The 21881-nt window shown below is 38.6% G+C and overlaps 1 protein-coding gene and 1 long non-coding RNA gene across 2 annotated transcripts; one reads left to right on the forward strand and one right to left on the reverse strand.

The window, feature by feature from the left end:
• Positions 1 to 7186: 7186 nt before the first annotated feature.
• LOC103955906 (40S ribosomal protein S2-4) lies at positions 7187 to 9150 on the reverse strand. The gene is made up of 2 exons (XM_009367819.3): positions 8398 to 9150; positions 7187 to 7535 (listed from the first exon to the last, which is right to left on the reverse strand). The coding sequence occupies exons 1-2, from the start codon at positions 9064 to 9066 to the stop codon at positions 7377 to 7379; spliced, it is 828 nt and encodes a 275-aa protein (XP_009366094.1). The 5' UTR covers positions 9067 to 9150; the 3' UTR covers positions 7187 to 7376.
• A 6396-nt stretch (positions 9151 to 15546) lies between these two features.
• LOC103955905 lies at positions 15547 to 16345 on the forward strand. Its single transcript, XR_668405.3, has 2 exons — positions 15547 to 15876; positions 15976 to 16345. It is a non-coding gene; the product is annotated as an uncharacterized LOC103955905 (long non-coding RNA).
• The last annotated feature ends 5536 nt before the right edge of the window (positions 16346 to 21881 follow it).

A 21881-nucleotide genomic window follows, 5' to 3' on the forward strand; every position in this document is an offset into this window, starting at 1 on the left:
GGGATTGGACAAGTATTCTTTTAACTTTGTAAAGGCCCTTTTCACACTTGTCTGTCAAGAGTAGGTCTTTACTTTTCTTTATTGCAGAGAATAAAGGTTTGCACTTATCGAGGGATCGTGAGAGGAATAGGCTAAGGGCGGCTGCTCTTCCTGTCAAGCTTTGTATCTCCTTCACAATTTTGGGCGATTACATCTCTATGATAGCCGTGATCTAATCCGGGTTGGATTTGATTCCAAGTTTGCTAACCAGGTACCCCAGGAATTTGCTCGATCCTACTCTGAAGGTGAATTTTTTTTATTTAACTTTATGTTGCATTTTCGGAGCAGATCGAATGACTCATGGTGGTGGATCAGATGGTCTTTTTATTCTTTCCCCTTGACAACCATGTCGTCTACGTAGACTTTTAGCATTTCTCTGATTTTTTCTCTGAAGATTTGATAAACAAGTCTTTGATAGGTTACCCCTATATATTTAAGACCAAATGACATAACTTTGTAATAGTATGTACCTCGGTCGATAACAAAGAACGTTGCTTCCATGTATAGTTTGTACATCTTTATCTACTTGTATCCAAAGTAAGCGTTTATGAAGCTTAGCAACTCGTGGCCTATAGTCAAATCTATGAGCAGGTCAATCTGTAGGGGGCGTATGGATCTTTTGGGAACACCTTGTTTTAAGTTTGTAAAGCCAACACACACCCTCAATTTTCCATTTTTCTTCTATACTAGTACAGCGTTAGCCAGCCAGTTCGGATGATGTACTTTGACGATGAAGTTGGCGTCCTTGAGCTTATCAATCTCGGCTTTAATGATCTTGCTTTGTTTGGTTTCGGGATTTCATTTACGCTGGATAACTGGTCCAGCGGTTGGGTCTAGGTGGGATCATGTTCATGTTCTCAATAGCGCAGCAACCCTATTGAGGGTGTAGAGGGTGGTTCTTCTCTTGCTGATGCTGTCAAGAATGCCCATCCTTTGAAGGGAAAGTTTACCCTTGACCATTGTTTACTAAGACTTGGCTGACCAAGGTGTTTGAGATTTGAACCTTGATAATAAGGGCATCGTGGTAAGGAGAATGGACATCCTCTAGGTCTTAATCGAAGAAGATCAAGATATTGAAGTCGATGGTTAGTGGTTTGTTGATTGAAGCCATCATCTGCGGCTTCTTGCACGCCGTTTTTCTTTCTTTCCGGGTTTTTCTTAGATATTCTTGTTCATCGAATATGCAATTTTCTTGGGAAATGTTTCTTTCTCGTAGTACTGGATAGGATAAAGACTTTGAGCCGTCTGAACTTTATACGGTGTATTTCGGAAACGGATCGTTGGGGTGACGCATTTGGACTCAGATCAAGAATTTCTGTTAGGATTTGGGTTGGATTAGCCGAATCAATGTTTTTTTAAAACGGGAGATGACATCTTCAAGATCTTTCACTCGCATCTTCAAGTCGGTGAGTCTTGCTGGTTCTTTGGCTAGTGGGCTCTCTCGGACATCTTCTAGGGATAGGCATATCTCCATAAGATCTTCCCATATCTGATCTACAGTGAAAACCACATCGTTCTCAGGGTCAGCATCAAGCGTCGTCGTGGGGACAACGCAATTGCAGCAAGATGATTTAGGAAGGGTCTTCCTAAGGGTAGAGTGATTTGGTCGAGAGCAATATGAGTTAACTTTCAATGAAAACACAAATTGTTGAAACTAACTTCGTGCACTGAAATGGATGGTGGAGGCACAAATCTGAGTAATCTGTAAAATAGTAAACAACCGTGAGCAAGCCTAAGATGGGAGGGCTAACAAAAGGCTCTCCGACGATCAAGTTAGTAAGCAAATATAAGACTCAAGCGATTGACAAGAGAATTAGAGTTCGATGAATGTACTACCAGAGGTTAAACCTAGACAGGTGGATTTATACCAGTCGAGAGAGAGACCTTTTTAGGGTAGAATCCTTATTCTAAGCTAGAAGAATTCTAAAGGATATATAAAAGTTAATATTGCACCCTATTAAGAGTTGTGATTACTTGTGGATTTCTAGATTGTATGAACTCCAAGACTATAGAGGATTTAGCTGATTTCATATCAGGTCAGATCTCGTGTCCTGCAGAACAAGGATGGTCATTCTTGCGAAGTCACTCGAAATTCGTCTACCGCTTCGGAAGAGGATGATGGTGGCATTAGTACTCCGTTAATCCAGCTCCACACAGAGTTGTTGAGTCTATGACTAGACTTCTAAGGTAACTGTCTTGCAATCAATCTTACTCCGACCTTAGAAAATCATGGTTCCACAATAACGAACAAAGTCTCGTTCTCTGTGAACACGCAACAGAGATGCCCCCATCATTGCCATACTGATGGAATGATTTGCAAGGTAATGCGCCTAAATACAAAACAACTCGAGTGCATCGTAGCATTCACAAAGTTCACAAGGTTTGAAGCCAAGATGCCATGCATCAAAAGAACTAAAATGGTATGCATTCTGACTTACTCTAAAAAGCATGGCCTTTAGATAACTATCCATACTCAAGAGGAACAAGTTCCTTAAGATACATAGTTAAGGGCAATTGTGGGATCATGATTTTCCAGATTTGGAGTAAGGTGAGTCAAAATACGCATACCTTAAAGTCTAGTCATGGACTCAACAACCTTCGCTGCAAAGCTGAATAAACGAAACAACGATGCCACCATCATCGTCTTTCAAAATCAGTGGGCAAACTATAAGGACTTCGTTGAGATTGACCATGCTTGTTCTGCAAGATACGAAAACCTAATCCAGCAATGAATTAGTATGTTTTCTATAATCTTGGAGTCCTTACAGTTTAAAGATTGGCATGCGCCGTGAGTAATCACACTCCTAAGAGGATGCAATATCTATCCTTAGTTATCCTCTGACATTCTCCCAGTTTAATAAGGATTCTACTATCCTAAAAGATCTCCTCCTCGACTCGTATAAATACACCATTCTAGAGTTCATCACTAGTAAGACATACTTATACTCTGGCCCACTACTTGAGTCTTATATTGCTTACTAACTTGACTGTCGAAGAGCCTTTGACTAACACTCCCAGTCTTTGGCTTGCTCATGTTTGTTTTCTCTTTTAAAGGTTGCTTGGCTTTGTGCATCTCCACCTCTTATGATGGTGCACAAATTTAGTTCCTACCCTTTTGCTTTGTTGTACCGTTTTTGTTAATACAACGTTTCTCGAAAAACTTTTGATCAGAAAATTCTTTTTCCTTCAAGCATGATTGATGAATAAATTGAATATCAAATCATGCTTAACACACATATCATACATGCTATTTTATACAGACATAAAAATAACTTGGACTGCAAGTAAAACTAAAGAAACTGGATTGAAGTCGTGGTATACCAGTAAACAATCAATATGACATTCAATAACGTACGTCAATAACAGCAGCATATATCTTATAACGAAGAAAATTGAATTATGATATCACAATCGATCATTCACCATAGCATTCGGAAACAATTTATAACAATATTAATCTGATATTACACATAAATTGATGAACAGCAGCAGCATAAAATAAGATCAAGATAATTTAGCTTTGCATGCATGTATTCACATAACTGGAAGAGTTGACGCGTATGAAACATGCAGATTTTAATCGTGGTATCCTTTACAGGTCTTGATCACACAAAACTATGCTATGATACCAACTGTCAACTTTATCAGTTCATGTAATTACACATAAGCTTTACATACCTGGAGAGGACGACATTGTAAATTTCTCGATGATCAAACATGAGGACGAAATAGATTGAAGCACGTCTAAAAATCAGTATCAACATAGTACTCACAATATATGTAGAATTGTAGAGCATGTTTTAGTGCCATGGTCATTGAATAAGTAATTATTACTATTAACATTATTACAAGCACAAACTAATTCTTCCCCCCTTCTATTTGTGAACATATTCTCATACAAATTCAAACCAGAACCTGTTTATAAGCTTAGCTGAAAGATGATTGAGCGCTTCCGTCTTGAACATAAATTTCTGGTGGCGGCTCAAAACTGGTCCTTTAGGATTTCTCTTTGAACAACTGTGGATGGAGCTGCCTCTAGTCCATCTATGGATGGTTTTATAACAGTGTAAAATAACACATTATAGAAAACGGTAAAAGCAAAGACTACAGCAGCCGTGATTGCAAAAAACGACCCTGAAAATTCCTCAACATGTTCATCTTTTGTTCGGTCTCTTGAAAAAGTCACATCCGGTGCTGCAACCAGTGAAAATAATTTCTAGTCAATGACCATGCCATGCCGTAACATCCACATTCCATCATTTTGTTTCATTTCTATTTCCTAATATGACTGCCTATGAAATTGAAAATGCTACTTCAGACGTAATTGCTTCACATAATAGCAAGATCATATGAAATACCGTAGCTTTGCAGTTTCGATAAAGTAAAACTCCCTTAAAATTGTAATCTCACAATGCGGTTAGGACAACTTAATGCAAAACATAAGATTGGTGGAAGTAAATGATTATGATGAAAAATTTTATCAGAGAGTGAAAAGACGAAAATGTCTCTCGTTGACTAAACGTAATTTTATGAGGATGTATTTTATCCTCATATACTTTATCGTATTTCTAAATATATTTGAATAAAGGACGACCCTACGAGAGCGTAGGTGCAAACAGAGCCTAATTCCGAGTTAGAACGGAGAAGTTACGAGCCTTGGAAGTAATGAGACTTTTTAGACGTGTGAACTTAGTATTAGTAGGGAGTCTATAATTAGTCAGCTTGAAAGGAGAAGGTTTCCACTTCGGGAAACCTGGGCAAGAGGCCCAAATAACCCAGAAAAACCCCCATTTGAACTCTCGCAACCTCCCATTTTTCAAGGTCGATTCTGGCCAACTCAGGTGGAATGTTTTGACACCACCACCATCTTGAAGCTCCCACTCCCCTCTACAAAATCCAACCAAGAACCACATTGATTAGCCACCGTATGTGGCGGTGTGAGGCCATCAAAACCGATGAAAACCAATGGTGCTCCGACCACCCTTTTCATTTTTTTGATGAATTAAAGCGATGGCTGATGCTACCACTTGGGTTTTGTAGCCCATCATCCCAAGAGTAAATCCCGATCAGATTTGGTCCCATTGGACCACCGTGGGCGACGAATCGACACCGGGAATTTTAGGCACCCGCCGGTTTTATCAGTGAAAATCGACCCTCTTCCGTCCACTTTTGGACTTTGTGGCAAGTATAAAAATTGTTCCTCTTGTTGAGCTCTATCTTCCTATAAATTTTGGTAGAATTTGGAGTTAGACAAAAAAGTGGGTTTCTGATCACCGGAAACCACCACGCACTGCGGCGCGTGTGGCGGCTTGTGGGGGAAAATCTGTTGACATGGATTTTGGCAAGCGGGACATCCTTGATTTCTTGAACCCATATCCAAAGTCTGTTCGTTGAAATTTGATGCAATGATTCGAATTATACAACTGTATGATTTTTCGTAATTGATGACCATTCAGTCGTTGGATCGTCACCAAACTTTGAGACATTATAGTACATAATATTTGAAGACCTTAGAAAGTTACGGATCGGGAATCCAAGGTATGGATTTTCCCAAATTCAATTTGCAAGTTAGTAAATTAAAACGTTGACCGCCACTCGAATGTTGTGATTGACCGAGATCCGACCGTTGGATCGAAACAAAATTTTAGTATGTTGTTCTAGAAGTGTAATGTGAACTACAAATGGCTTGATCCCTTAGTAGGGTGCATATGCAGTTTAATGAGAAGGTTAGATGCAGCCTAATAAAATACCTGAGATTAATCTTTTAGTGAAATTTGCTAAGAAAATGAATTTGAGGCCTATCTAAGTAATTAGCTTCCGAATTAGAAATTTCAGGTCGTTGCAGCTTTTTGATGCTTCACTGGATGTACTACACTTGGCATTTAAGTTTGCCTTTAATTTTTCTATTTATAGAGCCTCCGAGCTCAGTTGTTTGTACGCCGAAAAAACTCACTTTGTAAACTATATTATTGAGTGTCTGAGTGTTGTCTGTCTTTCCAACTTTGGTGCTATCTTGTAACATTGAAGTTGAAGATTAATAAAATAATGTGAGTTTGCTTCTCTACTTTATGCATATTTTATCATTTTTTATTACCGTCTATACTTATCCTTTAATTTATCTCTGTTTGGCGTCCGTCGAGCCTGCCTAAACCCACCTAAGTTGTGACTCTCACTTAGATAGAAAATAGATAACTTTCATTTTGCATTCTATTTTTTCAATAAAATGTAAGTGACTTGTTAAATATTTGGATAAACACTCATTATATGTTTGTTCCCCATGTTTTCAATATGTTCTAGTATTTATAATCTATATGTTATTTTATTTTGCAATTTATATTTACAATTACGTGTCTTTTTAAGTATAATATGCACTTATTATACAATATAAAATAAGAGAAGTGTTATTAGCACTCCAAAAATCTCATTCTACACTCACATGTGTATTTTTCTTTCCAAATATAGAAAGTTTGGAGTATAGAATAAGATTTTTGAAATGCCAATAACAATTCTCTAAAATGATTTACTTTATAATATGCACTTATTTTAGATATATAGTTTTTGAATATTTTTAAACTTTTTACAATTTGTTGTTCGTTCTTAATATTTTGTATATGCTACGTATATGATGTTACCATAAAAACGATGAACAAAATAGATCCAAAACTAACAATACAAACATAAATTGATTACAAAAACAGAATATTAGCAAATAACTTTGAAAAAATAAAATAAAATAACTTTGGAAAATCAAAATATTTATTATGAGTGTGACTCTAATGTTACTTATCGTTTGATAATACATGTGTCTTAACCATTAGATTTACTTTCCACAATTGTTTTGACTTTCTATTGTCAATCTTAACCATTCATTTCCCCATTTCCCACCACGGTTGTGGTGGTGCAAGTATCGGCTTGAAGTAGCAGCAGCCATTTCCCACGGGGGACAAAGGCACCCTGTTGCTAGGAAACAATCTATGGTAAAACTCCCTTCAACCTGTTGACAATTACTTCAGCCGCTACTTGGACGGAGTCGCCTCATAAGGAAACAATTACTCATCGGAAACAACAGCACAAGGTTTACCAGGCAAATCAACACATTTGTAAGAAGGGGCAAATGCTTAAAAGAACAAAACAGAAGCATCGGAGGTCTTGTAAATCCAAAAATTTCAGCAAGGTAACAAGATTGAATCCCGACATAGATCAAAATTAACGCAAAAGAAAGACAAATTATAAACGATAATAATTCTTAAGACAAAAAAGACGAACATATAATGTCTTCAAACCTAGAAACCTCAAAACCAAGATTTCATCTTAAAGTAACGCTAGGATCGCTCACACTAGGCTTCTACTTTCTCGACATCTTCAATAAGAAGGGGCTTAGTTGGCTTTCCCAGAAGGTCCGTGAACTCCTGGAATGGAGATTTGGTGAAGCGTGTCTCTTTCCAGAACTCAGGTGTCAAGAAACCATAAGTCTTCAGGAGGCAATCAAAAGTGGCCTGCCATAATTGAAAGAACACTGATTAGATATCATGCACGTAATATGAAATTAAACAATCACTTCAACCAGCCTAGTCAACACATCAAAAAAATTAGGTTTGTACCAAAGGAAACAGCAAATTAAGAATGAGCACAATACACAGGAATCAGCTATGTACCATTACTCATGATGACACTCGGTTTACAAGTTCAAGGGTTTTAATTATTCTAATACTAAATCACTCATCTGTGCACCATTTGAAAACATTAATTCGGCATCACGAGGTCATCACGTACGAGCAAGTAACATCCTCTATATTAATGACTCACAACATGGTATTGACTAGTCCAATCAATAGTTCAAAACATAGATTAAACACACAAAAGCTTGGTAGCCGGGATGTTATCTCATTCATACATAATGTATGCAAACGAATAAAAGATATCCTCCAAAACACATTCAAACCATCAATAAATCAAACTAGTGAAGGTAAAAGATATTTGCATTCTTGTGTCTTGTATTGTTGCCGACATGTAGAAAACATATAATCATACCCCAATAAGTATCACTTCACTAAATGTATTGCGGAAAGTGTTTCACCAAAGATTTTCAACTTTTGCACATTTTAAACAATACAAATAGTTGCAACGGGCGGAGATTGCAAATCTTCACAAGTACAACTTTACGGGCATAAACAGCCAACACCCCTCAACAAGCCTAATTCTCAGATCATGAGCTCTTTGTCAACCATTTGAAAAAAAAAGTGTCAAACATTTCCAATTAGCACAATGATATATATCAATCAATGCAAACAATATCAAATAAATAATTGAACACAGTTTGTATCAAATAAATAATCGAGAGTTTCAAAAGAAATATACCTTGACGAAATTGCCAAGGGTCTTGGTGGAACCACGGGATGAAGTGAAGACATCATCAATACCAGCAAACTGCAACACCTTCTTGGGCACACGGGCAGCCACAATCCCAGAACCACGGGGGGCGGGCACCATCCTGACCGTGACCGACCCACACTTCCCGGTCACCTTACACGGCACTGTATGGGGCTTCCCAATCTTGTTGCCCCAGTAACCTCTCCTCACTGGAATCACAGACAGCTTAGCCAATATAATGGCACCGCGAATCGCAGTGGCCACCTCCTTGCTGCACTTCACGCCGAGCCCTACGTGCCCGTTGGTGTCTCCGACCACCACAAAGGCCTTGAACCGGGTTCGCTGACCGGCCCGGGTCTGCTTCTGGACCGGCATAATCTTCATGACCTCATCCTTGAGACTGCCGGGGGTGACGAGAGTGTCGATGATCTGGTGCTCCTTGATGGGAAGGGAGTGGAGGTAGATCTGCTCCAGGCTGCGGATCTTGCCTTCCTTCACGAGGCGGCCGAGCTTGGTCACTGGGACCCACTTCTCTTCCTCTTCGCGGCGCCCTGGTCGGCGTCCGCGTCCGCGTCCACCACGGTCACCGCGTCCACCGCGGTCACCGAACCCGCGACCGAATCCGCCGCGGCCTCTCTCAGCTGGTCTCTCTGCCATGATTGAGGGTTTTGGGTTGTGAGAATTGAGGGGAGGGGGAGAGGAGAGTAAGCAAACGGCTGGAGTGAGGGTTCGGGGTTGCGGAGAAATTGTATCTTTGTTTATATAGATGCTAGGGTTAGGGTTAGGGTTTTGCGGGTTTGTAGATGGAATTCTTGGTCTGCTGGAGGTTTCGTTATTTTTTTTGTTTAGAGTGGCCCTCGGGCTATGTTATCGGAATGGAAGCGTTGTTCCATTTCTGGTTGAAACAATGGCCCACGGCCCATAACTAAACAAATACCCAACTAGCTCAAGGGCCACTCTTTTTTTTTTATTTGTCCAAAAAGAATGTTTCAATCATAAATGGAACAATGGATCCATTCCTGATAACATAACGCAATCGGGTCATGGAATTGGAGTGAGCATGAATCGGAAAAAACATCACTATTAGGGAATGTTTACTTAACAGAAATGGAATTGGAAACGTAAATGAATTGAAAAACTTAACAATAAAAGTAAGGAAAGATAATCACAACAACTGATTCCCTCCCTTAGTCGATTTGATCCTTGAGATTTGTAAATATATTAAGCACATAAATTTTTGGAAATTTTAAAAATCCTTTTTTTTTTTTTTTTTTTTTTTTTTTTTTTTTTTTTTTTTTTTTTTTTGAGATTTAATCAATTGAATGAATCTCATTGTGAGACTTAGTTTATTTTCTCTCTTTTAATGTAGATAACATTGTTTTTTCAGGGAAAAAAAAAAAAAAAAAACCGTACAAATGGAAGGAGTGCAATTAAACGGGCATCAATAAAAACCTTATAGGGGATTTCAACCTGATCAAAAGGAAAAAGAGCATCATGCACCAAAATATTACATAGTTATACTATCCTCCAGAGAAGGTCTAAGATTACAATTTTTAATTTAAAAAATGATAAAGATGACATGGAATAAAGTAATACTAAAATGCTAAGGTGTAAAAAGTCAAAGAATTTTGATCAAAAAAAATGAAAAACAATAAAATTTCGATCTAACAATTAAATTGGCTAGGAACTAGAACCAAAATGATTCCTTATTTTTCATATGAGTTATTTGGCAAGCCATGGTCTAAACGAGCTGGGTTAGCGAGTTTTTTTCTTTTACTATACTTGTAACGTTTGTCTCAAGTTATTTGTACGTGAAGTTTATTTTTTCACATATATATTCACACAATGGACATTAACTCTCCTCCATTATTTTATTCCGCTTGACTGAATAAATAAACAAATAAATAAAAAAGATAGAAAAAAAAAATTTAATAGTGAAAATGACCACCAAAAGAAAGAAAGCTTGTCCATTATCCGACAGTAATAAGATGGAACGTGAACTTATAAACTCCTGAAATTTTATATGTCAACAAATGAATTTGGTTAAGAGGTAGATTTCAAATTAAAGTTTAAACTGAAGATAGGATTTGTCTAACTTATCTCTCAATTTGTGGTTTTGCCATTGACTTCTTGATGTCGATCAATTATTTTATTTTCATTGGGTTGACAAATGGTTTTGCTCTTTATTGAGATGCAAAAATTGACGGAGTTAGCGGCAAGGCCAATTATGCGATACGCAGTGGAATTGAAGAAATTTAGGATCTATTTGTCTGCACGTTCATAGATTATTTGACACATTCCGACTCGGACAGTCCACTTGGATTCTGAATCGAGTCGTGCTGGCCGACACCTGGAAGGTGACGAAGTCATAAAATATGATAGTGTATAATGTAAATAAATTTGAACCTAAAAGTGTCTAAATACCAGAATGCGCTATGAGTGGGAGCGAACCCATTTCACACGCGATGTCAGAGCATAAGTAAAGTACAGTAGTATGGATAAGAATCATACCCTTAAAAGGAGCCACCAATACAAAGATTAGCCATAGATCCTCTTCGATATGAACTCAGTAGTTATAATCTGGAATGGTACAAAACAGAAAGTGTGAGTAAGCAATAAAACTAAGCTTCCCAAAACTATTACCTTTCTAACAGTAATAACCCCTCACTGTAAATCCCTTATCGTTTACTATAGGACAATACTACACATATATAAAATGATATATCTATCTATATATCCACCCATGCTCAAGAATGGCCAAAACCACGGGTATGCCATGTCCATCAACTCTACAATGCATTAACAAGTAGGCCAAATGAACTTAATCAATATAAAATGATATATCAGCCGGAATCACCTAACGTGACTTGTACAACTGTACTCATATCTCATCAATCAATGCTAGCATATAAGTCGGGAGTCACCTCTAGTGACCTGTACGACTTATCTCATATCTCATCAATCAATGCTAGCCTATAAGTTGGGAGGCACCTCTAGTGACCTGTACGACTTATCCATAGCTCATCTACATGCTAGCTAATAGCTCATCAACATGCTAGCCAATAACTCAATAATAGGCTAGCCAATAGCTCGATAACATGCTAGCCAAAGCTTCATAATATGCTAGCCAATAGCTCGATAACATGCTAGTCAATAGCTTGATAACATGCTAGCCAATAACTCCATAACATGCTAGCCAATAGCTCGATAACATGCTAGCCAATATCTCATCAACATGCTAGCCAATAAATATCTCATCAATATGCTAGCCAATCAATATCTCATCAATGAAGTCTTACACACGAGTCAGAACCACCTACAGTGGTCTGTACGACATGCTAGGTGTAACTAAATACGCTTAAGTGCTACGATCACGTGAAGGTTGTGCGAAGTATCGCAAGTCACCTACGAGTCAGAACCATCTAAAGTGGTATGTACAATAGGCTGGCACCTACCTTGGAATCCAAGGCGCGCGGAAGGTGCGAGAGGTGAACGATCACGTGAAGGCTAGGCCCTGGCCTCGGGCAGAGCACTAACACCAGGGTGCAGGACAATGCATTCTACTCACATCCATTTATCACTAATTACCATTCAATCATACCAACATTGTATACTCACCTGAACTTACCTTGGCATCCGCATTGGTGTGCAACACTGTGCAAGGTTGTACTAAATCACATACTAAAATGTAAACTAATTATGGCAAGGCATTTATAAATCATAAACCACAACTTCTCATTTCCTCACACATTGATTTATAACCAACATTTATTCACCCAAAACATAAGGTTAAATCTCATGTTTTTCACCAGATTCCTTCGCATTGGTCATTTCCCAAACAAAGCTTTTGTCTCCATTATTTAATCTCACTTATTGTATGGTTGCATCTAACGTCTCGTTAGACTGCCTACATACCCTAAACAGAGATCAAGCCATTCGTAGTTTGCATTAGTACTTCAAGCATTCACATTAATTATATAAAGCATTCACATTAATTCCCAAAAATCCGGAACCGAACCGAAAAAATCCCGATCCCAAACCAAAAATTTCCCAAACCGAAATTCCCGAAATTTTCGGGATGCTATCCCGAACCGATCCCAAAATTTCGGTATGGGATTCGGGATTGGCTTCTCAATGTATCGGGAATCCCATACCGAACCGAAAGTATATAATGTTAATTATTATATATATATTTATACATATATATATTATTCTTTTATAATTGATGCTAGTAGTTTCTAATTCATGCTCTGCAACCTGGAATGCCCTACACCTTGCATATTTTTCATGTTCTGTTTGATATTCATGTGGATTTTATTATTGCTGCTGCCATGGCTGATGATTTCAGAAGACTTGATTCTTTTGTCTCTCAACAGATTGCAAAAAGGGTTTAATTAATTTGAATTTTGACTATGATAAAAACAGTCAGACATGCCAGTGTTCAATTAAATGGTAGTGTGAATAAAATGAAATTCCTAGTTCATGAATGTGTTCTTGAATTATATATTTGAAGAACAATTCATAATTTCATATTTCAATTTGGGATTCCCGATTTGTCCCAAAATCCCGAAAATATTTCGGGATTCCCGAAAATTTGGTTTGGGATTGGTCTTCAAATTCCCGTCCCAAAAAATTTTGGTTTGGGATTCGAGATACTAGTTTCGGTATGGTATCCCATACCGAACCACCCCTAGAAATGAAGATCTCAGTGAGTGGAGCAACTGTCATACCTGCCACGAAGTCCAAAAAAGGACGGAAGATGGTCAATTTTTCCCATAAAGCCGGCGATGACTAAAACTTCCCAACATCGACCAACGGGGTCAAGGTTGGTTGGAATTTGCTCCTGGGATGATGGGCTACAAAGCCCAAGTGGTGGCATTGATCATCGCTTTGCCGTTTTGCCGGAAAATAAAAAAGGGTGGTTGGGGCACCTTAAGAACCATCAACTTTTGTGCCCTCAAACCGCCACATACAGAGGTTAATCAAAGTGGTTCTTGGTGGATTTTATAGAAGGAAATGAGAGCTTCAAGATGGTGGTGGTGGTGTTGAAAAACTCCATCGGAGTTGGCCAGAATCGGCCTTGGAAGATGGGTGGTCGTGGAGGTGTACGGATGGAAAACCCACGGGATAAGCTCCCAACTTTTCCCCTCTATTTTTTTTTTTTTTTTTTTTTTTCTCTTTCTGATTTCTGATTGGGCTGCTGCCATTTTCTTCTTTTTCATCTAATTGGTCATTCTTAATCTTTTAACTAACTCTCAATAACCAACTTCAAACGTCCATAACTATACCGTTATAACCCAGACTCGCAAACGGCTTTCGCCTATGCATTCGCACCAACGAATACTACGAGGATATGCGAAAAGAATAAGTCATACGTCTGTCTAAACGATGATCAACGTTAGTCAAAATCTTTGCCTCTAGGGCATTTTTGTAAATTCACGCTTTTAAAATTAATAAAAACGTAAAATTTGGAACGGGTTGTCACATTATTGCTATAATTAAGTCTGTTACAACCCGTCCATAATTTTATTTTATTTAAAAAAATATATATATAAAATGATCAAAATGCCCTTACAGGGTATGTGTCAACTTTCATTGACTTACTAGTCAGGACACGTGTAACATATTAATTAGTATATTCTAATAGCACTCGTTATTAGGAACGACTGATCATAAGCGTAGCAAAAATTAGAACTAGAAGAAAGATTTTACGAAACACGTATAAATCATTTTATTTAAAGTAGTAGAAAAGGTATAAAATATTAAGGGTAAATATCAGTTTACTTCAAGTTTCGTGATTTTCAACATTTGACACATGAAGTTTTTTTCGTTCCAGAGTCATACCTAAAGTGTTAATTTTGGGACAATCTCGTACATATGTTAGTTTAACTGTTAAATCAGCATTTAACTGATGACGTGGTGCCACGTGGACAATGAATGGGCGCCACGTGTCAATATGGGGGCCCACGTGAATATTAACAAATTAAAAAAATTAAAAAAAAATTCTGGGCACCTACCCATTCCCCCTCACTTCTTCTCTCTCCCTTCTCTCCTCTACACCCACCCATCTCAAATCAAACCACAAAAAAAAAATCACAAATTTCCCCCCAAATTTTCTTACCATCCAAACACCCTATGCTTCCCCCTCTCTCTCTCCTGGGTTTTTTTTGTATCCCTTATATCCCACATTTTTCTCGCGCTTTCCCTAAAAATTTTTGATCTTCAAATCTTCAACATGAGGCAATAGAAAGGTATGCCGCCTTATTGGGACCCACCAACTCCGTTCGTCTAGAGCTTCCAAAGGATTCAAATCGTAGTTGATTCAGAGAATGAGATCTCTGTGATGAACAATGATTTCGGATTGGATGGAAAATCAGATGCCACTAGAAAGGCCGAGGAAGCTAGAGTTAGGGTTTCCGAAGGCGGCGTCGGTAAGGATAGAGCTAAGGTTTCACCAATGGAGCTCGATTCAAGAAGTGAGGCTGGCAGAAGATCTAAGGAGGATAGAGCTAGGGTTAGTACGGGGAGTGAAGTTGGAAATGTAGATAAAGTGATGAATCAAATGGTTTTGGAAGCATGGTGGCAGAGTGAAGGGTCTCTCGGGTTTCACAAGGTCGGAGAGAAAGAGGGTGGATGGGTGGGTGTGCGGGGAGGGTAAGTGCAGAGGAGAGAAGGAAGGGAGAATTAGAGGAATGGGTAGGTGCGCGGGGAGGATGGGTGCATGGAAGAGAAGGGAGGGAGAAGGAGGAAGGGGGTCGGGAAGGAGAGGGAATAGGTGGGTTCCCAGAAATTTTTTTTTTCAATTTTTAAAATTTTTTAATATTCACATGGGCCCCATATTGACACATGGCGCCTAATCATTGTTCATGTGGGCGTCACGTCATCAGTTAATGGTTGATTTAACAATTAAATTAACGGATGTATGAGACTGTCCCAAAATTAACACTTTAGGTATGATTCTGGAACGAAAAAAATCTTTATGTATCAAATGTTGAAAATCACGAAACTTGAGGCTACTAAACTGATATTTACCCAAATATTAATGATAGAATAAAATAAGAAAAAGAAAGAAGAAAAGAGGAGGAGGAGGAGGAGGAGTTGGGGCGGGGGGTGGTGTGGTGGGGGTAATATCGGGAAGAAAGGAGAGAAGGGTATAGGGGAAAAGGGGGGAAAGAACTATTTCTTCTTCTTCCTCCTTCACTCACGGGATCCCTTACAACCTATTTTCATCATAATTTCCTCATACGATAACGAAATCACATGAGGTCGGAAGCTATAGTTTCGTAGCGAAGCCGTGTTCAATCTTAACATACCCACCCCTTGAAAACCAACCATTGTATAAAGAAAACGAGGTCCAAACATATTGACGTGTTCCGGCGACTTTTCTCTGATTTCGGGCAATGCCGATGGAATCTGGCCTCGACCCAAGTGAAAATAATGATTCTCCCTTGTGGGCTCTCCTCTAGCGTAAGTATTTTCCCAAGGTTTTAACTTTTAGTTTTGGTTTCGAATTTGAATTCGATATTTTGTATGCATATTTGAGATGATGCTTGTTGTATTGTTTAGGAGTTGAATCGGAACCGGGTAGTCATGATCGGTTGCATATATAGGGAAGAACATTGAAATCCTAACCTCAATTCGGTTCTCTTTAGAAATTGAAGGGTTGGGTTTGTTTTATAACTATTAATGTTATTCCATAATCAAGGCCAGATACATTCGAACATTTTGTATGCCACATTTGTCCTACCCATGAAGAACATTGCTGAATTTGTATGTGTTGTAGCCTAGATTTGTGTAGATAATTAGAGTTCTAAAACTGCTGAGTGGTTCTATATTTTTCCATGGCATTGTTAGATGCTGATGCTAAATACTTGATTGGACAATGCTATTACTAGAGTAGTATATGAATCATATAAGCACTACACCTTCATATGAATCATGTTGTTTGCTTAAATGGTAGAATGATATCCCATTAAACATAAATATCTATACGCATGCCTATACTGAAACTAAAATCAAGTTGATGATTCACGTTGTGAAGCTATATGTATATATTTCTCGAAGCTATATGTATATATTTCTCATATGCCTAGACAAGCTATACAAAGAAAGCATACAGTTTTTAATAGTTATTCCGATTACATGGATGTAGGAATGTCTTGCAGTAGTAATAGGAGTTTATTGAACTGACGAACTACGATTCTTCAACTTAATCCTTTCGTGCGAACAGAGTCAGAGAGTAATGAATTTGAGGTCCAAAACAAAGAATGAGCCACAAGATTGTAGTTTCTAATCTATCCGCCTTTGGCAATTACAACAAATCCAATCCAATCTTGTGGCTGCAAGAACTTTTCTGTCAGCTTCTTGCTTTGTCTCAGTATTTTCGACAATTGCAGACATGGCACAATGCGAAGTTTCAACCTTCATATCTTTCACTCATTGGTATGGCTTTGTTGTTACTTGATATAGTAGACAATCCCTGTTTCTATGATTAAACCTGTTCAGAAGAAAGTGAAAGATAGAGAAAATAAATAAATTCAAAAATCTTGGTGGCTCAAGTTCTAAATTTTGCTTCATCAATTCGTTGATTATGTAATTACAAATTTTCTAATTGAATAATTCCGGTACCTTTTCCTTCTGTCCTTATGTTCCTCTTCCACAAAAAGTATATGCAAAGTCCTGATAGTATAGTAGAGTGAAAATACAAGTATGTCTGAATCTAAAAGCTTGAAAATCAGATTCGTAGCTTGGGTTTCATTGGATGACCATGTCATCTTTCCTGTTTCTCCATCAACAAGGGCAAGGTTGCCATGATCACCAATATTCAAAGTTGCTTTTGATGAATTCCAATGCGGGGCATCTCGATTGGCTACCCAAACAACGGTTTTTTCTTTGGTTTTTTTGGTACCGTATTCCCAAGTACCACCCTGAAATCCTTCCCGACTTGAACAACCCCAACTCGAAAACACCATTGGCGGAGACTAGGGTTTCATGGTTTTGGAGAAATTCATTTCGGGACAAGGTCTCTTTAGAGGTTGCAGTTGGGAAAGTCAAGCGAGGCATAGAATAGTGTAATAACATTTGAGAAGCTTTCATTGGTGCACCGAGTCTATTCAGGTTCTTCGATCTCTCGGTTAAAGCGTATACATTAGGGCACTGGGTTGCTTGATGTTGAAGAAAATTTGCTACACCATTGATATATCGGTGAAGAGAAAATTAATAAAAGTTTGAGAAATGAAAAGCCGAGGGCAACATCTGGTTGGAAAACAGACTTGCCACAGTTTAGGCATGTTAATAGTCGTAGGTTTTACTTTTGCTCTATGCTATGTACGGTGAACACGCACAATTGATAAATCGTTGGGATTCTTTCTCAAGTGTCCACGTTATCTTTGGATTCTTTTACTTGAGCTCGTTGGGATTTGAATTACGTTCTCCAATTTTGTATTCCCGGCCGTTTGCTCTATCCTTCCCAGTTTACTTCTTTTTATCATTTATGTTTTAGATCTTTACCAATATAATTACTTGGATGAATCTGGCTATTTCACTTTTTTCCATCTTTTTATTTTCAGTCGACGTAATTTCATGGGTTTATTTAGAAAAAGATATTTGCTAACCCTAAAAATTACATGGACTAGGTCAAAGTATTCTATGAGCTACCTACGTCTTTGTGTGGATGATTGCCTATACGGGCGTGCCAATTCATTACCAAGCTCGGCCAAGCGAATAAAATGGGTGTGGTGGTTTGATGATGAAACGCGCTACTGACTTCTACACCAAGTGACTTTGATCAAGAAAGGAACACTCTCTACCTTGGATTCTAAAATTTGAAGACAAGGTTATGCATTTTGTTATGAAGTTCAATATTCTTCACCAGGTTCAGTCGCTTCAACTGTAAACATAGGTGCACCGAATCGTTATCAACCTGTAGGGACGTCTTTATGGTAAAGGAAATGAGCGTCCTTATGGTAAAAGTTGATGAAGGAAATGGTAAAAGTTGTTCGGCCGTCTGAATGCCGAACTCTAAATGATACATGGAAATAACTGAAGAATCATATACTTTTCATCAGCTTAGACTTGGAATAGATAACTAGTCAACACAAGAGTAAGTGTAGTTTAACCAAACCAAAGAAACTCCTAAGCAAGCTAATTCTATAGCTCCAGTGATATTCAACTGAACTGATTTGTAGCCCGTTTTTCAACCTAGTGATGCTTAACCAAACTGATATGTGCTAATGAAAGTTAGTGAAGTAGTTAGTATTTTCCTCAAGAGTGTGTGAGAGTTTTGCATATAACATTTGTTTGTGTGTTGAGTTGAAAGTTCTTTTTTTGTTGCATGGTCTCTTGTATTTAAACAGACATGGTTGGACACGTGTGTAGAACTAGGATATTATAGGACTGAAAAATATTGTGACAAGTTTACATGGATGATAAAGGTATCCAATCAACATGGGTGAGTCTGTATAGGCTTTTACAATTCAAGTAAAACATTATCTGAACTAGGACACCCTGGCACCGAGTTTCCAGCCGAATGGGAAAAACAAAGTCGTTAAGATTGTAAAATTTAGAGTTACAATCTTGATCGCCTTGGTTGATAAGATTTCAGAATTTTATCCTATTATTATTTGGTGATCACCACGTCACATAATAAGGGGTGATAATGACTCTGTGAATTGGATGAGGAAAATATGGAGATAGTATGGACATAATCACATCTTTTATTCCATATTGAAGATATAATTCACCTCTACTTGGTTAATCTTTGGCTGAATTGACTCCAACATAATTCTTCAAGATAATTAGTACAATAATTAAGACTGGTAGTAATATCTAGGAAACAATTGACAGATCTTTAAAATCGAACTTGATCTCCAATGATTCAACCATGCATAAAAATGAACATTGTGGATGCAAATTTCTTCCTCCTTAATCTTGGATAAAATTGCACCTACAAAACATATAACACCATAGGTCAAGGCCAAGAGCCTCACGCGCCCACAATAATTTTTTTTGGGGGGGGGGGTGTTTGGCCGAAGAACCTCCGATGCGAAAGTTAGAATTTTGAGAGAAAAGTGTTTGAGAATTTTGGAGAATTTTAGCAAGAGTGAAGACCTATGTTTTTAGAGGAAATGAGGTTGAATATATAGTGCATGGCCGGTCCCCTTGGGAGAGAAGGTGACTGGCCTTTGTGCATTTTTTTTTGGGTATAATTGGTGATTTAATTGGCCATTAATAGATTAATTAGGTAATAAATCCATTAATTGGCCAATTAACATAATTTAAAAGGAATGTTTTCGGGGTTACCTTGTAGAGAGGATTTGATGAGGATGGATGAAATAGGTTTTGGATTGTTTACCTATTTTGGGCACTTTTGACTTGGTTGAGTGATAATTGTCTGCTGCTCGTGCGTACGAATCTCGGTATGCCTCAAGGGTATTTTTGTCCTCTTTTATCCAAAAATCCACGTGTCGCTTGTGATTATTTTTAGCTCCACAAATGCCCCCACACCTATTAGGTTGCTCGCAGGAAAGGGCAGCAGGTGTAGAGATCTTCTTACTTTAGGAAACGTAGGATTGCTTCCTATTTTGATGTAAATTCCCTCTTTAATTGGAAATTAGATCCTTCTAGGAAAGGGAAATAAATTTCTCTCAAAGCCTATTTAAGTCCACCTTAAGTGGATTATTAAATTAACTTTGGAGAGCGATTTATTCTACCCTACAAGAGAGAGAAAGCTAGAGGATATTTATTCCCCCTCCCTTAGCAATCTTCTACACTTGCCCGTGCAAATAATCATCTTTCGTTGCTTTCTTTGTCTTCTCTGCCCCGCATTGAGGTAAGAAAAATTAATTTTCCTTATCTTCTTCTTGGATAGTGTTGTCGTGGGGTAGCCGTCGAGGTGGTGCGGTATGTCGGATGACAAGGGCCAGGAGTCGGCTCGGCATAGGATGATGAGGTGTTGTGGTAGGGACCACTGCTTGGGCTGCTCGGTTTGGCTAGAGCTAAGGGCAGCTTGTGCGGCTGGGGCCGCATATTGAGGAGCTAAAGCGTAGTGCTAGGCGAGTTGTATGGCTCATGTCCTTTGGGCTCTTAGACCTGGCGTGGGCTAGGTCGGCGATTGAGAGAAATGAGGAGGTCGTGGGCCTCATGGGCTACTAGAATGTGGGTTGAGCTCCCCTGCTGAGTCCCGTGAATGGCGTTGGTTGCTTAGTTCTCTTCGTCGAGAGAAAGGTGGGCTGCTCCAGAAAGAGGAGGTAAGGAGGATCAAGGCAAATGCATTGGCTCATTTGATCGCTGTCATGGAGCTTACTGTGAATGAAGGTGAAAAGAAGAGATCTTCCCCACGAGATGTCGGTTGAGAAAAAATGAAAGACTTCATTCGCTGCTCGTGAGGATCCACCTGCTACCGAGAGGCTTGTGATTGGCATGACTTCTTCCAATAGGAAGAAAAATGAGGCTACTAGATCTGAGCCTGTAGCATCTTCCATGTTGAGAATGGCTAGTACGATTGTTGATATGATTGATCAGTATAGAGGTCCTGTTATGCCTCTAATGCCGAAGTCTGTATCAAGATGTCTGTTGGGAGCTAAGTCCGGCTCACCTTTGGAGAAGCTTGCTATTATGAAGAGTGATAAGGTGGACTCTACTGCTAAAGTGGGGCCAATGCCTACTTCTTTTGCTGCTGAGACTGATTCGCTTGTTGGGAATGAGGAGACTGCTCATGCGGGTAGTTGTGAGAAATACACTAAGCTTGCTTCTGGGGAGGCTGCTGAGATCTGTGTGCTTTTGAAACCAGATCTGCTTAAAGACATACGCTTGTGCCAAGTTTGTTGATGGCGTTAGAAAGGTTGTTTGCCCAAGTTCCCTTGTGAAGCATACGACCCAATATAGAAGGACTGCTCTGCTTGCTATGATGCAGATATAGCAAGGTTGCCAAGGAGGTAGTGAAGTGATAAGCTCATATTTATATAAATTTTACGTCAAATTCACTTGTCTTTTCTTAGTTAGTTCCTTATATTTTTGAGCTATTTACTTTGTTTTTGTGTTTTGTAGGATTTGTCAAGTAAAGAAAAGAAAAATAGCACAAGTGGAATTTTAAGTAACAAATTCATCAAAACTGCCTGTGCAGGTCAGCTGACTTTGGAAGCAAGTTGCGGACATATCAGAATGAATTAGAGAATGAGCCTTATATTCTTGGAAAGCTACATATGTCTATTTTCTGGAGCATTTCGTGGATTGTTAATATCATTTTTCTAGAAGAAGTTATGACCGTTTTAACACTGAAAGGTTCCCAAGAGGCTGAGCAATTTGTAACTGACAAGAAAGCATTGAAAGCAATAAATCCAATAAAACTAGCAGCCAAAACTGATGTAGCCAAGAACTAGCCAGCTGACACCTATTCAAATATCACAGGAAATGGAAAATTAAGTGGGAGTAATGGGCATAAAGGCTGCCCAAAGAGTTACAATTGTTTTAGC

Source organism: the organism of the source record quoted next, unplaced genomic scaffold (genome assembly GCF_019419815.1).
Source record: "Pyrus x bretschneideri cultivar Hongxiangsu unplaced genomic scaffold, Pyrus_bretschneideri_v1 Contig75, whole genome shotgun sequence".
NCBI lineage: Eukaryota > Viridiplantae > Streptophyta > Magnoliopsida > Rosales > Rosaceae > Pyrus > Pyrus x bretschneideri.